This window comes from Panthera tigris, chromosome F3 (assembly GCF_018350195.1).
Source record: "Panthera tigris isolate Pti1 chromosome F3, P.tigris_Pti1_mat1.1, whole genome shotgun sequence".
NCBI classification, from domain to species: domain Eukaryota; kingdom Metazoa; phylum Chordata; class Mammalia; order Carnivora; family Felidae; genus Panthera; species Panthera tigris.
Window position 1 is genome coordinate 30601544 of NC_056678.1, and position 14341 is coordinate 30615884.

General features: G+C 39.4%; 1 protein-coding gene and 1 long non-coding RNA gene across 18 annotated transcripts in view; one reads left to right on the plus strand and one right to left on the minus strand.

The window, feature by feature from the left end:
• Window positions 1–6488, minus strand: part of RPS6KC1 (ribosomal protein S6 kinase C1) — a 317520-nt gene extending 311032 nt beyond the window's left edge. For all 17 annotated transcript variants that reach the window (XM_042976412.1, XM_042976420.1, XM_042976419.1 and 14 more), the window contains exon 1: window positions 6261–6488. In XM_042976412.1, coding sequence (XP_042832346.1) covers window positions 6261–6365 — 105 coding nt within the window. In that variant the 5' untranslated portion in view covers window positions 6366–6488. The remainder of the gene's footprint in view (window positions 1–6260) is intronic.
• A 2-nt stretch (window positions 6489–6490) lies between these two features.
• Window positions 6491–13722, plus strand: LOC122235895. Its single transcript, XR_006214013.1, has 2 exons — window positions 6491–6740; window positions 13576–13722. It is a non-coding gene; the product is annotated as an uncharacterized LOC122235895 (long non-coding RNA).
• The last annotated feature ends 619 nt before the right edge of the window (window positions 13723–14341 follow it).

The window sequence follows — 14341 nt, forward strand, 5'->3', positions numbered from 1 at the left end:
GATTTCCTATATATATAGACAACCTGATCTAAAATTGATCTAGAAAAGCAAAGGAACTAGAATAGTCAAAACTATTTTGAAAAAGAATAAAGTTGGAGGAATTCTACTCCCTAATTTTAAGACTTACTATAAAGATAAACCTACCATAATCAAGACAGTGTGGTATAGAACAAAATAGAGAATCCAGAAACAGATCCACATATACAATGCTGACATTTTTGACAAAGATGCAATTTAAAAAAAGAAAAAAAAAGAAAAAAGGCTAGTCTCTTAAACACTGTTTTGTTGCAATTGAACATACGTGTGCAAAAATGAACCTCTGCCTAAACCTCACACCTTATACAAAAATAAACTCAAAATGAATCATAGAGCTAAATGCAAAATGCAAAACAATTTTCTAGAATGAAACACTGGGGAAAAAATTGTGACCTGGGGGTATTAAAGAATTTTTAGATCAAACACTAAAAGCACACTTCATACAAGAAAAAAAAAAATTATAAGCGAGAATTTACCAAAATTAAAACTTTTGGCTTTGTGAAAGACACTGTTAAGAGTGAAAAGATACACTACACACTGGGAGAAAATATTTGTAATCACATAGCTGACAACAAACTTACATCCAGAACAACTAAAGAATCTCAAAATTCAACAGTTAGAAAACAAACAACCCAATGAAAAAATGGGAAAAGACATCCTCAAAAGGTTAAATACTGGCTGATTCTATTTATACAACACCCTCAGGAAGACAGAAGTAGAGAGGTAGAGAGCACATCAGTGGTCACCAAAGGGCTAAGAGGTGGGGAGACAAGTGTGAAAAAGAGATAGCATGAGGGAGTGTTTGGGGATGTGGAACTGTTCTGTTTCCTGATGATGGTGGTGGATATTTGAATCTATATGTGTAAAGATTCACAGAAGTATATAACAAGTCAATTTTACTGTATATCAGTTTAAAAAGGAACACTTAGAAAAACAATGCCTCTTTCCAGGCCTCTCTCAAGTTCCTACAGTATCTCCCAGCTAGGCAGCAAGAACACAAAGTTAAAAAGGCAGCCCACCCTCAGGGGAGGAAGCAAACAAGTACAATATGACAAAGGCTTTCATGGAGGAACATATAACACACATGGAGTTCTACACCTAAGAAAGGCTTCCCGGAGAGCACAGGGCAAGAGCTGACACTTCAGATGAGCAGGGATGCCAACACAAAAGAGAACTTTCCAGACAGAGGAAACAGCATCTAACAGAGAGGTAAGGGGTGGGGGTGGGGGGGGGGGGTGGAAATGTACTACCATACTTGGGAAACTACAATACTTGGGAAACTACAAATAATTCCTTTCCCTAGCACAAGCAGGCCATATACAAGAATATGGTCAGGAATTGAAAGCAGGTTCCTTCCAAGCAATACAACTAGTGTTTCAATTTGAAGCCTTAGAAATGGCAATTTTCAGACTCAAATCAAGCTAAGTACTTCTTCCTTTCATTCCCTACTTCCTTTTTTGTTCACATTATCACAGTTACTGTATTTTCCATGTACCCATCAGTTTTGCCAAACTACAGTAAGGCCCTGTGGGGACACATAGGTCTCCCCATACATACACCCATAGAATCTAATGAAATGTGTTTTATAACATAGGTAGTCCAACAGCACAACACTGGGATAAAAGCACTGTGACTCAGGCCAGTCTACTAGGCTCAAATCTAGACTCCACCCCTGGCTAGCCATGTGACCCTGGGCAAGTTACTTAACCTCTCTGGGCCCCAATTTCCTCATTGATAACCTAAGAATAATAATAGCATCTACTCATTGGGCTGCTGTGGAAAATGTCCTAATTTATATAAAACGCTTAGAACAGTGCTCGACTCATAGTAAGCATCATGTGTTTGCTCTTAATACTCAACAAATGTTATCAACATAAAATGAGGACTTACATATTCTCAGTCTGAAAACAAACCTAAATTGCTTTAAGTATGCACAAGACTTGCACACTGAAAATTAGAAAATGTCGCTTAAAGAGCTACATAAATGAAGGATACATGGATCAGAAGATTCAATACTGCTAAGATATCAATATCACTAAGATATCTGCTTCTGTAGAAGCTGATCTACATTCTCAAAGTACGCCAATCAAAATCTGGGTAGGCATGTTTATAGAATTTGCCAAACTGATTCTAAACTTTATACAGAAATGCAAACAATCTAGAACAGCCAAGACAATTTTGAGGAAGAGAACCTACTTTCAAGACTTAGTTTAAAGCCACAGTAAACAAGGTTGTATGCCATCAAGAAAAAAGAAAGCATACGTCTATACAAAGACTTATATACAAATGGTCGTGATAACTATACTCATAATAGCCAAAAATTGGAAACCCAACTCAACAGGAGAATGGATTCACTGTAGTATAACCATACAATGCAGTATCAGTCAGCAATAAAAAAGAGTAAAAACAACAACAGAGATGAATCTCAAGTACTCATGCTAAGTTACGAAGTCAAACCAAAAAACAAAGTGCATACTGTATGATTCCATTTATATCAAATTCTAGAAAATACAACCTGATCTACAGTGACAGAAAAATGACCAGTGGTTCCCTAGGGACAGGGGGTGGGGAGGGGGGAACCAAATGCAAAGAGGCCTGGGGAAACTTGTGCAGAGATGACCATGGCAGTGGTGACACAACTATATACATTTGTCCAAACTCATCAAATTGTACAATTAAAACTGGTGAATCTGATTGCACATAAATTGTGCTTCAATTCAAAATATAGACATAAGGCAACAACGCATTTTTTGTGTTTTTTTTTTTTAACGTTTATTTTATTTTTGAGACAGAGACAGAGCATGAACGGGGGAGGGTCAGAGAGAGAGGGAGACACAGAATCGGAAGCAGGCTCCAGGCTCTGAGCTGTCAGCACAGAGCCCGACCAGGGGCTCGAACTCTCGGACCGCGAGATCATGACCTGAGCCGAAGTCGGCCGCTCAACCGACTGAGCCACCCAGGCACCCCAACAACGCGTTTTAAAAATAAAAGTATAGTAGGATGCCTAGGTGGCTCAGTTAAGCGTCCGGCTCTTGATTTTGGCTCAAGTCAGGATCTCATGGTTGCGAGATCAAGTCCTGGGCCAGTTCCATGCTCAACATGGAGCCTGCTTGGGATTCTCTCTTTCCCTCCCTTTCTGCTCTTCCCCATGCAGGCATGCACTCTCTCTCTCTCAAATAAACAAAAACAATAATTTTTAAAAATTAAAATGAAAGCATACCTTTTGCTTTCCATACTTGCAGAAAGAATACAGGCAAGAATTTGCCATTCATTTAATGCTGTTGAGAAATCTGCATTACAGTATGAGTTTTGTTAACATAGCATGGTGAAACAACCAAAAACACTGGTAATGGTTCTTGTAGATCTGTGTCTTCTTTAAGTAAAGAACCAAGGAAATGTATAAAACAACTTTCCAATTCTTAATAGAAATATTTATTCTAGATAAAAATTGATAAACAACACAGAACTTATCTAGGAAATCTGTTAGCCAGCGTGTGACTGGCCATAACGTTAGTCAAGCCTGCTAGGTTCCAGAGAAATGCAAAACTAAGCACAAAGGAGTCTTAAAAAGATGAGAGAGCTCTTATGCTACCTAAAACTTAACAATGGCACTTACTTCCCATGATTCTAATTCTACTTCTACATAAAGAACGCTATAAGGATCAAGAATATAGGGACTGCTTCCTAAAGCTAGAAGAAAATCAATAGTAGGAAACACAGAAGACATCCCTAATCTTTAGCTCACGAAGTTGTCTCAGGGGAGCACTACTTACTTGGTTAATTCTCTTGAGGAAAGATGTTTTTCTCCTTAAGTCTCAAAAAATAATAAATATTTTACTTGTTTTATAATATTACACATACTTTTTCTAAAAAGTATATCTCCATGATGACCCTCAAGCCTTAAAATGAAAAAAGCAAAACAGAAGCCAAAAATGAGGAAATGGCCATTTACAAGGAGAAAAAAACACAGTGTAAGCAATTTCCAGTTCAAATAACCATGGCAATATGCAGCATGCATATCATAGAGATTTGGTTAGTTCTAAGGAAATGTGCTACTTCGTGTTCTAATTTATGTTGTCATACATTAGCTGTTGGTCATAAAAATTAGTTCACAGCTTAAGAAAAGATACTTAAGATGTAAATGAGGTTAACCTTTCCTTCTGTGAAGTAAGACTACAAGTAATAATCATACCCAGTGTTTCCTACTTGAGTTCCACACACATACACAGCTTCAGGGCTTTATGGGCTCTATCCCTCCCATTCACCCCTCTGCCTACCACGCCCTCTGCTTTTCTCTCACCTGTCTGGATTCTTCCCATCCTTCACCACCTATCTTAATTCTTCTCCTTCTCCCTTGAGCCAGAGCAACCTCTCTATCTTCTGAAATCCCACAGCTCTTTTCTGCAGTCTCTGAAAGCATCTAACATTCTCTCTTGTACTACTTTAAGTCCAGTTTACTCTCTTCTATGAAGATCCTTGAAAGGAAGGGACATGCTTTATTCAGTCTTGTATTCCTCATAGCACTTAGTGCCTCAAACCAAACATGTATTGATTGGATGTGCTGCCTAGAATGCCGAGGAAAACATTCCACCGATTTCTTTTCAACACTGTGTGCCATACACTGCCTCAGGTGATGTAAAAGGAAACAAATACCAGTGATGGAGACCTACTGTCGATCTACTAAGAGACACTGACATGTAACCAGGTTAATACAATATAATCGAGGTACATGTTATCATATGGGATGAGTAGGGTGCTGTGAAGGGACCACTATGTATGTTAAAGATTGTTCTAATTCCATAAAGTACGTTAGGAAAGTAGATTTTGAAGGGCCCAATTACCAGAAACGTCTCAGAAGTGGTAATTCTAAGGGTCCCTTAATTTTAGTCTTAAAAAATTTCTTAACCTGAAACTAACACTCCACCAATATAACAACCTTACTTGCATAACTGTAAGTAACAAATTTCCTTCTATCTTCAGTATAACCCTCTGAGATAACCAGGCCTGGTCTTATCTTTAAACAAATTTGCTCCTCCCATCTTCTCACATTTGTCCGGATTGTGCACCATTTCCATAAACCACGTACCACTCTCATGAGCCAAACTCTGTTTACCTAAATATACCTAACCTTTACAGTTCTCAAATCCTCCTTCCTGTGCTAACACAGAGGATTATGCCATCCTCCAAATGTATATTTAGCACTACTACTATCTGTACCTCTCTTTTCTAACAACTAATGATAATAATAAAGTTAATTCTTAACTTTTTATATAACTTGGACTTAAGCAAAACTAGACTAAAATCCCAAATGTGCACCTACCTTATGATGTAAAATTGGTCAAGTTGTGAAACTTCCTTGAACCTCAGTTTCCTCATCATTAAAATTAGAATTCCATTGGGTAATATGTTCAAAATGCCTAATATACACACATATTCATACATACATACATTACACACATTCGGACTTATTTTTGTTACTCTTCTTTTCCAAGCAGGGAGATGCAAACTCTCTTTAAAACCCACCGCAAAAGCAATGATGAACAAAGTGGGTACTAAAAATTGCTTAGCTGATGTAAAGAAGCCTCACAACTTTTAAATATGCCCTCAAAACAACTCACACAAGACACACACACACACACACACACACACACACACACACACACACACACACACCGGTAAAATTTCCCGTATGTCACCTACTGAACACCATGAAAAACTCAGATGCAAAATGACACAACCAGATACAGAGGTCCTAGGCTGGTAACCCTAACACCGACATCCTTCTCAAGAATCTGTCTGCCTCAGTACATACCTGAAACTGTATAAAAGGTCAAGAGAAGAAATATATTTTATTATGTAAGTTAATTTTTCAATCTACACTATCCCTGGGAAGCAAGCAAAATCACTTCTGCAGATTTCAGCCTCAGAAGAGAAAGTCCTAATGGGATAGGGTCTGAGTCATCCATTTGAAACCATCAACGCCTGCCCCACCCTGGAACGAGGGCACTACCGCGACCTTCTACAGCACAGTCTCGAGCATCCAACACTCAGCACCCACCCCAGCCTTCCTGAAGTCCCCACCTCCGACGCGCGTCCAGGCACTAGGAGCCCCCAGTCCCACCCCAGGCTCTGACCCAGGGTCAGGTACCCCCACACCAGGGCACATACCCTGGTCCCTCACGCCCCAACTCAGGATTCTACCCGCGCCTGACACCGGCACTCACCCGGGCGGTGACCTTATACACCGTGTAGCCCCTTGGATGTCGCTGGGGCTCGGTGACAGTGTAGAAACGGGCCAGGTCGGCACCCCGCTCCCGGGGAGAGGTCATCCTCCCGCCGCCTCTGCCGCCGCCGCCGGCCGGGGACCATCAGGACAACCCGGCGCCGCCGCGGTCCGGGATCCCCAAACAGCCGCGAAGCGGCGAGGGGGCGGCGGCTCCACGGCTGCCCTCCGCCGCTCGGCTTGTGCTTCCGGCTCGGCAGAGAAGCTTCCGGGTCAGGCCTTTTCCAGCGTCCTGGGGGAGGGGAAACTCCGCGCAGGACGCTGGCCCCTGTCCCGGCCGGGCCCTGGCATCAGGGATCAGGTGGTCGCACTACCTCTCTTGTCACTGTGGATACCTGAGACTTCTCCAACGAAGTCTCTGTGCGCTAGCTCTTGACACCTTCTAGATTTTTCTGAGCGCTGTTAGAGCCACGACACACAGGTGAGATCCCGGTCCTCCACCCCCTCGGCCAACCTGTGTACAAACTTATATGGAGTCGTAAAGGGACGGAGGGATAGTCCAGCCTAGCGTCTTCTTTCCTTCCCTACTCACGGCCGATCATTTTGCACACCCACAACAACATCTGAACTGTCACAGACATAACTGCGCCTTTTTTCTAAGACAAATCCCGTCCACCCGTGCACCTGTCTGTCAACGTCCACAGCGGCCCGCAACCCTATGTCTATCTTAAAATTCATCCCCTCGGATGCTAAAACCTGGAACCTGCGTCTAACTGGAAAAAAAAAAAAAAAATCACACGACCTCTAAAAGCTACTATGAAGATAGAGTTTCCCATTCAATTGGTTGCTATCCAGTGCTTGGCAATTCTTTACCTTGCCTTGATCAGGATTTTCTTATTCCCCATAACATTCATTCCAGGTCTTTGCCATTCACCTCAACCCTCTGTTCCTCCTAGTCTTGCCCATCTACCGTTTGTCCCTGCCTTGCTTTCAGAAAAAGGGGGAGGAGTCCTCAGTACCAACCCCTCCATCTTCTCACATTTCTGTTCTGGTATGAGACATGGACACATCCCTTCCTCATTATTTACTTACTTCTTTATTTTATGTTTATTTATTTTTGAGAGAGAGAGAGAGAGACAGAGTGCAAGCAGGGGAGGAGCCGAGAGAGAGGGAGACGCAGAATCTGAAGCAGGCTCCAGGCTCTGAGCAGTCAGCACAGAGCCCGTGGGGCTCAAACTCATGGGCTGTGAGATCATGACCTGAGCTGAGGTTGGAGGCTTAAATGACTGAGCCACCCAGGCACCCCTCCCTTCCTTTACTTTTAAAGACTAATCACTCTACCTGTGTGCTGAAACCCATCCCCTTCGGCAGACCTAAAGACATTGTTCGTTCCATCAGTGACATCTCAACTCTGCTTTCTATACCTTTAATCTTTTCCTCACCACTGGCTCCTCTGTGTCCCAACCTACATATGCCCAAATCTATCTATCATTCATTTATTAAACCTGAATTCCCCTACTTTGTGCCAGACATCATGCTGATAGGCACTGGAGTTACAAAGAGAGTCCCTGCTGTCAAGTACCATCTAGTAGGAAAAAACAGAGAATAATTAAAACATATTGTTGTAAGTACCATGACAGATGTATATGTGGAGTGCTGTAGAGCACATCAAACTCAGAGTAAAGGGTTTTCCGTTAGAGGGGAAACTATGACTGAATCTTGAAAGACAGAGAGGAATTAGCCAGGCTGAGATGAGAAAAAAAGGACATCATCACAGTTGCCTCTTTTCCTCCTTCTTTCTCCTTCCCTGTATTGTAAAAATTGCCTAAGTTGTTTTTTAAGTAATCTGCATCAGTATTCACACATCCCACATTTATACATTCAGGGATATCACACGTTCATTACCATATTCACTTCAATTGGCCTTCACTACTATACTCCTACTAAGAAACGGCTTTGAAAAAAAATTCTAATGACCACATTTGCCCAATATTTTCAGAGTTTGAACATTTCTGACCATTTCCACCTTTTCAAAACTCCTCTGTGTCCTTAGTATATGAGTCAGCATTCTCTTTGCTTTTTCTTTTACACTCTGAGTCATTCACTCCTTTTCAGCCTCTTTTGCTGATTTCTCCTTTTAAGAAGGTTCAGTGTTGGAGCACCTGGGTGGCTCAGTCAGTTGAGCATCCAACTCTTGATTTCAGCTCAGGTTATGATCCCAGGGCCGTGGGATCGAGCCCTGCCTCCAGCCCCAAGCTGAGTGTGGAGCCTGCTTGGGATTTACAAATAGCAACTTAACATGAATCATTGCCATAAATGTAAAACCTAAAACTATAAAAGTTCTAGAAGGAAACACAGGAAAGAATCTTTGTAACTTTGGATTAGGCAAATGATTCTTAGGAAACAAAAAGTGAATTACAAGAGAAAAAAACTAATAAATTGGACTTCATCAAAATTAAAATTTTCTTCATTGTGAAAGATACCATTAAAGAACAAGCCACAGATTGGGAAAAATATTTACAAAACATGTATCTGATAAAGGATTTGTATCCAAAATATATAAAGAGCTTCTATAATTCAATAGTAAAAAAGAACCAATTCTACTGTTTTAATACGCAAAAGATCTAAATATCCATTTCACCAAAAATGATATAATGAGGGCAAATAAGCACATGTACTACCTTATTCATCTTTAAGGAAATTTCTTTTATTTTTTTTAATATGAAATTTATTGTCAAATTGGTTTCCATACAACACCCAGTGCTCATCCCAACAGATGCCCTCCTCAATGCCCTTCACCCACTTACCCCTCCTTCCCACCCCCCATCAATCCTCAGTTTATTCTCAGTTTTTAAGAGTCTCTTACAGTTTGCCTCCTTCCCTCTCTAACTTTTTTTCCCCTTCCCCTCCCCCATGGTCTTCTGTTAAGTTTCTCAGGATCCACATAAGAGTGAAAAACGTAAGGTATCTGTCTTTCTCTGTATGACTTATTTCACTTAGCGTAACACTCTCCAGTTCCATCCACGCTGCTACAAAAGGCCATATTTCATTCTTTCTCATTGCCACGTAGTATTCCATTGTGTATATAAACCACAATTTCTTTACCCATCAGTTGATGAACATTTAGGCTCTTTCCATAATTTGGCTATTGTTGAAAGTGCTGCTATAAACATTGGGGTACAAGTGCCCCTATGCATCAGCACTCCTATATCCTTTGGGTAAATTCCTAGCAGTGCTATTGCTGGGTTATAGGGCAGGTCTATTTTTAATTTTTTGAGGAACCTCCACACTGTTTTCCAGAGTGGCTGCACCAGTTTTCACTCCCACCAACAGTGCAAGAAGGTTCCCGTTTCTCCACATCCTCTCCAGCATCTATAGTCTCCTGATTTGTTCATTTTAGCCATTCTGAGGTGTGAGGTGATATCTCAGTGTGGTTTTGATTTGTAAGGAAATTGCTTTAAAAAAATTTTTTTCAACTTTTTAAATTTATTTTTGGGACAGAGAGAGAGACAGAGCATGAACGGGGGAGGGGCAGAGAGAGAGGGAGACACAGAATCGGAAACAGGCTCCAGGCTCCGAGCCATCAGCCCAGAGCCCCACACGGGGCTTGAACTCACGGACCGCGAGATCGTGACCTGGCCGAAGTCGGACGCTTAACCGACTGCGCCACCCAGGCGCCCCAGGAAATTGCTTTTAAAAGAACAATGAGTGAAAATGGTGGAGTAAGGAACTCCAAAAGTCCACTATTCCACATAAGCAATGAAAAAAGCTGGCAAAAATTGTCCATATCAACTCTTTCAGAGCTCTGAAAACCAAACAAAAGGTTATGGCAACCCAGGGAGCATTTATTCAAGAAAAACAGCGAAATCTCTAGGAACAGCAAGCTTTCTAACATTTTTTAAAGTTTATTTATTTATTTAAGTAATCTCTACACCCAACATGAGACGAACTCACGACCCTAAGATCAATAGTCTCATGTTCTTCTGACCAAGCCAGCCAGGTGCCCCACACTTTCTAACATTTTAACTTACCCTAGTTCCATCCCCTACTTTTCAACTCAGGGTATCCCGTTAAATAATGGTCTACTTTCCTGGTACCAGTACAGAGGGAGCAAAAGACACCTGATTCTCACAGAATAGTAATTATTTCTTTTGACCTATCTAGTGGTTCCCTGGAGAATGGCCTCAAAAGGCTTGTCTTTATCTCAGCTAACTTGTCCCAGTGCTAAAGCCGCTATCCAGGGGACATTTGTTGTTATTGTTGTTGTTGTTGTTGTTTTTCAGGGGACATTTGTGAAAACAAACAATAATAGACTGCCCAAGAAGGTTGAGAGGAAAGACAGGAGAATAAGGTTTGGGGAATAGGGCCTTGAAAAGCTCCAGAGAGTCTAGAAAATCACGCACATAACCAAGACTGTACATAAGCTCATGAAAGACCTAAGAAAGCCCTAAGTTTTCATATCTGGCTGACTTTGCAAAAGCAAAAAACGGAGGTTAAGACCGTTGTAAATTACCTGAGTATTGAGGGTATACCCCAACCTACAAACATACAACATACTGCAAAGACTGGGAGATTTTTAAATTTTTTAAATATTTTAATTTTTTAATTTCCAGGCATTTAAGAAAATCTCTGTTTAATCATTAGCTGACCAGTAAGGTAATAGAACAGAGACTTCAGTGGCCACACACAACAAATAATAGATTTTATAAAATTAATTCAGAAAACTAGTCCCATGTCGGGCTTTGTGCTAACAGAGCCTGGAGCCTACTTCGGATTCTGTGTCTCCCTCCCTCTCTACCCCTCCCCTGGTCATGCTCTGTCTCTCTCTCTCTCACAAATAAATAAACATTAAAAAAATTTTTTTTAATTAGTTCAGAAAAGTTACTAAACAAATAACAATAACAATGAACTCAGGAGAGGGAAGAGAATCTGATTTCCAGAGGTGAAACATTATAATATCCAAAATGTCCAATTTTCAACAAAAAATTATAAGGCAGCCTAAAAAAACAAGAAAGCATGGCCCACACACAGGAGAAAAAAAGCAATCAATAAAAATAAAAACCATGTCTATGAGAAAGCCCAAATGTCCTTTACTAGACAAAGACTTAAATCAGTTATTTTAAATGTGTTCAAATTACTAGAGAAAAACTATGTCAAACTGACTAAAGCCAAAACCAAAACTGGCTCAAGAAGAAACAGAAAATCTGAAAAGACCTATAATAAGTAATGATATTGAATCAGTAATCAAAAAACTTCAACGAAGAAAAAAACCCAGGATCAAATGGCTTCACTGGTAAATCCTACCAATTGTTTAAAAAAGAATTAACACAAATTTTTCTTAAACTCTTTCAAAAAAACCGAAGATGGGTGAACACTTACTAACTCATTTTATAAGGTCAGTATTATCTGGATACCAAAGCCAAAGACATCACAAAAAAAGGAAAATTGCAGACCAATATCCCTTATGAATATATACAAACATCTTCAACTAAATGTTAGCAAATCAAATGCCACAGCATATTAAAAATATTAAATACTAATGACCAAATAGCATAAATCCCAAAAATACAAGGTAAGTTTAACATATGAAAATAAATCAATGTGACAGACCATAATAATGGAAATAAAGCAGAAAAATACATGATTATTTCATTAGATGCAGAAAAAGAATTTGACAAAATCCTTTTCATGAGAAAAGCACACCTTTCATGATAAAAGCACAAAACAAACTAGAATTAGAAGGTAAACTCCTCAACCCAACAAAGGACATTGATAGAAAATTCATAGCTAACATCATAATGGTAAAAGACTGAAAGCTTTTCTCCCTAAGATCAGAAACAAAACAAAGATGTATACTCTTTACACATCTATTCAACACTGTACTGGAATTTCTAGCCAGGGCAATTAGACAAGACAAACTAAAAGAATCCAGATTGTAAAGACAGAAGTAAAACTCTTATTTGCAAGTGATATGATCTCATATTTGGAAAATTCTAAAGGATACACACAAAACGAAAACTTATTAGAGCTAATAAAGTTAAGCAAAATTGCAGGATATAAGATCATTATACAAAAACCAATTTTATTTCTATACACTAGTAATAAACAATCTGAAAATGAGATTAGGAAAATAATTCTATCATCAAAAATAAAACATTTGGGAATAAAGTTAACCAAGGAAATGCAAGGCTTGTATACTAAAAGCTCTAAAACATCGCTGAGAGAAATTTAAGACCTAAATAAATACAAAGTCATCTCATGTTCATGGACTGGAATATTGTTAAGATGGAAATATTCCCCAAATTGATCTATCGATTCAATGTAATCCCTACTGCAATTTCAACTGCTCTTTTTCCAGAAATGGACAAGCTGATCCTAAAATTCACGTGAAATGCAAAAGCCTTTGAATAGCCAAAACAATCTTAAAAAAAAAAAAAAAAAGTTGAAGGACTCACACGTCCTGATTTCAAAACTTACTACAAAGCTATAGTTATCAAGGCAATGCGATAGTGGCATAAAGATAAACATATAAATAAATGGCATAGAGTTGAGAACTCAGAAATACTCTCATACATTATAGTCCAATACTTGTCAACAGGATGGAGGTGGATGGTGTGGGGACCGATAGTCTTTTCAACAAATGGTGTTGGAAAAACTGGACATCCACATCAAAAAGAATCTGGACTCCTACCTAACACCATATACTAAAATTGTACCAAAGACTTAAATGTAAGAACTAAAACTATGAAACTCTTAGAAAGAAACAGGTGTATACCTTTCTAACCTTGAATTAGGAAATGGTTTCTTAGCTATGACACAAAAAGCACTAGCAACCAAACTAAAAATAAAGTTATGTCATCAAAATTAAATGTTTCATACATCAAAGGACTCTATGAAGAAAGTGAAAGGGAACCTACAGAATGGGAGAAAATATATGTTATCTGCGAGGGTGTAGTATCCAGATTAATCTAACTCAACAATGAAGAACAAATAACCCTATTTAAAATAAGCAAAGGATCTGAATATACATTTCTCCAAATTAGATATATAAATGACCAATAAGCACATGAAATGATGCATCATTGGTCATCAGGGAATGCATATCAAAACCACAATCTGATAAGACTTCATACCCGCTAGGATGGTGATATGGGCTGAATTGTGCCCCCCAAAAATCCATATGTTGAAGTTCTAACCTCTGTTACCTCAGAATGCGATTGTATTTGGAGGAAGGTCCTTTAAAGTGGCAATTAAGGTAAAATGAGATGGTTTGGGTGGGTCCTAATCTAATATGACTCATGTTTTCATAAGAGAAGATTAAGACACAGGAAAGACCATGTGAAGACGCAGAGAGAAGATGGCCATTTACAAAACAAGGAGAGAGACCTTCAGAAGAAACTAGCCCTGCCAACACTTTGATATACTTCCAGCCTCCAGAATTGTAATAAAATACATTGTCCAAGCCTGTGGACAGTCTGTGGTAGTTTGTTACATTAGCCCTAGCAAACTAAAACAGAGGGCTATTTTTAAAAATAGACAATAACAAGTTGGTTACTGAAGATGTGGAATAATTTGACCCTCATACATTGCTCATGGGAATTTTAAATGATGCAGCTCATGTGGAAAAAATTTTTACAATTTCTTAAAAACTAAACACAGAGTTAGCATATGATCCAGCAATTCCACACCTAACTATGCCCAAGAGAACTGAAAAATATGTCCACAAAAAACCTGCACGTGAATGTTATTAGCAGTATTATATACAACAGGCAAAAAGTAGGAATAACCCCCCAAAAGACATTCAGATGGCCGACACATGAAAAAATGCTCCACGTCACTCATTATCAGGGAAATACAAGTCAAAACCACAATGAGATACCACCTTACACCTGTCAGAATGGCTAAATTAACAACTCGGGCAACAACAGATGTTGGCGGGGATGTGGAGAAAGAGGATCTCTTTTGCATTGTTGGTGGGAATGCAAGCTGGTGCAGCCACTCTGGAAAACAGTATGGAGGTTCCTCAAAAAACTAAAATAGAACTACCCTACGACCCAGCAATTGCACTACTAGATATGTATA